General features: G+C 52.8%; 1 protein-coding gene across 1 annotated transcript; it reads left to right on the top strand.

Annotated features, from left to right (window-relative positions):
* Positions 1-282: 282 nt before the first annotated feature.
* On the top strand, positions 283-1,212 carry LOC309603419 (olfactory receptor 14A16-like; the record flags this gene model as incomplete). Its single annotated transcript, XM_082338274.1, has 1 exon — positions 283-1,212. One exon carries the CDS (start codon positions 283-285, stop codon positions 1,210-1,212), a length of 930 nt encoding a protein of 309 aa, XP_082194400.1.
* Positions 1,213-1,471: the final 259 nt, after the last annotated feature.

The following is a 1,471-nucleotide window of genomic DNA, read 5'->3' as shown; positions in this document are numbered from 1 at the left end:
TGGATTTAATCTGCGATCACCCCGTGTTCCTATTTACCTATTGCCATAGGGCAGGACTGACTCGTGCAGAGCCTCCAGCAGAGCCTCCTGCTCCCTGGGGCACCCTCAGCCAGCACCAACCACAGCTTGTGACAGGGAGCTGCCAAAGGTCTTCCTGAATGGAGTGAGACAGTGTGCAGAGGGGTTTCCATGAGAACTGCCTTTGATTATCCTCAGAGAAGTCTCCCCTAACTTGTCGCTGTCCTTTCCTCCTTGGCAGTGCCCCATGCCCCGAGGCAGCAGATGTCCAACAGCAGCTCCATCACCCAGTTCCTCCTCCTGGCATTCACAGACAGGCGGGAGCTGCAGCTCTTGCACTTCTGGCTCTTCCTGGGCATCTACCTGGCTGCCCTTCTGGGCAACGGACTCATCATCACTGCCATCACCTGCGACCACTGCCTCCACACCCCCATGTACTTCTTCCTCCTCAACGTCTCCCTCCTCGACCTGGGCTCCATCTCCACCACTGTCTCCAAAGCCATGGCCAATTCCCTCTGGAACAACAGGGCCGTTCCGTACTATGGTTGCACTGCACAAGTCTTTCTGTTTCTCTTTTTTATTGCAGCTGAGTTGTATCTTCTCACCATCATGGCCTATGACCGCTACATTGCCATCTGCAAACCCCTGCACTATGGGACCCTCCTGGGCAGCAGAGCTTGTGTCCACATGGCAGCAGCTGCCTGGGGCAGTGGATTCTTCTATTCTCTCCTTCACACTGCCAATACATTTTCCCTTCCTCTCTGCCAAGGCAATGCTGTGGACCAGTTCTTCTGTGAAATCCCCCACGTCCTCAAGCTCTCCTGCTCACACTCCTACCTCAGGGAGATTGGGCTTATTGGGGTTAGTGTCTTTGTGGACTTTGGGTGTTTTGTCTTCATTGTGCTGTCCTACGTGCAGATCTTCAGGGCTGTGCTGAGAATCCCCTCACAGCAGGGACGCCACAAAGCCTTTTCCACGTGCCTCCCTCACCTGGCTGTGGTCTCCCTGTTTTTCAGCACTCTAGTGTTTGCCTACCTGAAACCCCCCTCCATCTCCTCTCCATCCCTGGGTCTGGTGGTGGCAGTGCTGTACTCAGTGGTGCCTCCAGCAGTGAACCCCCTCATCTACAGCATGAGGAACCAGGAGCTCAAGGATGCCTTATGGAAACTGATCCAATGGATGCCGTTTCACTGACAATAACCTGCCTCCCCTCCTCTGCATGTTTCCCCAAGTTTATCTTAAGCCACAAGTTTCCTTTTTTTATCCTGTGATAATTCTACTTAGGGATAGTTTTCTGGTTTTATACTCCTGTAGACATTTGATCCTGTTGTGTCTGACCCTTGCAGAACATCATGTCAGATGTGGCCCATCAAATTGTAGCTCTTCAAGAAAAGGGCACCTCCTGGGTGCAGTGCCTGAAGGCTGGGCTCTTCTTCCAAAGTTCATTCCAAGA

Source organism: Platalea leucorodia, assembly GCF_965183815.1.
Source record: "Platalea leucorodia genome assembly, contig: HAP1_HAP1_SCAFFOLD_77, whole genome shotgun sequence".
NCBI lineage: Eukaryota > Metazoa > Chordata > Aves > Pelecaniformes > Threskiornithidae > Platalea > Platalea leucorodia.
Note: the sequence above shows the minus strand (reverse complement) of the source record. Positions and strands in the feature narration are given on the sequence as shown.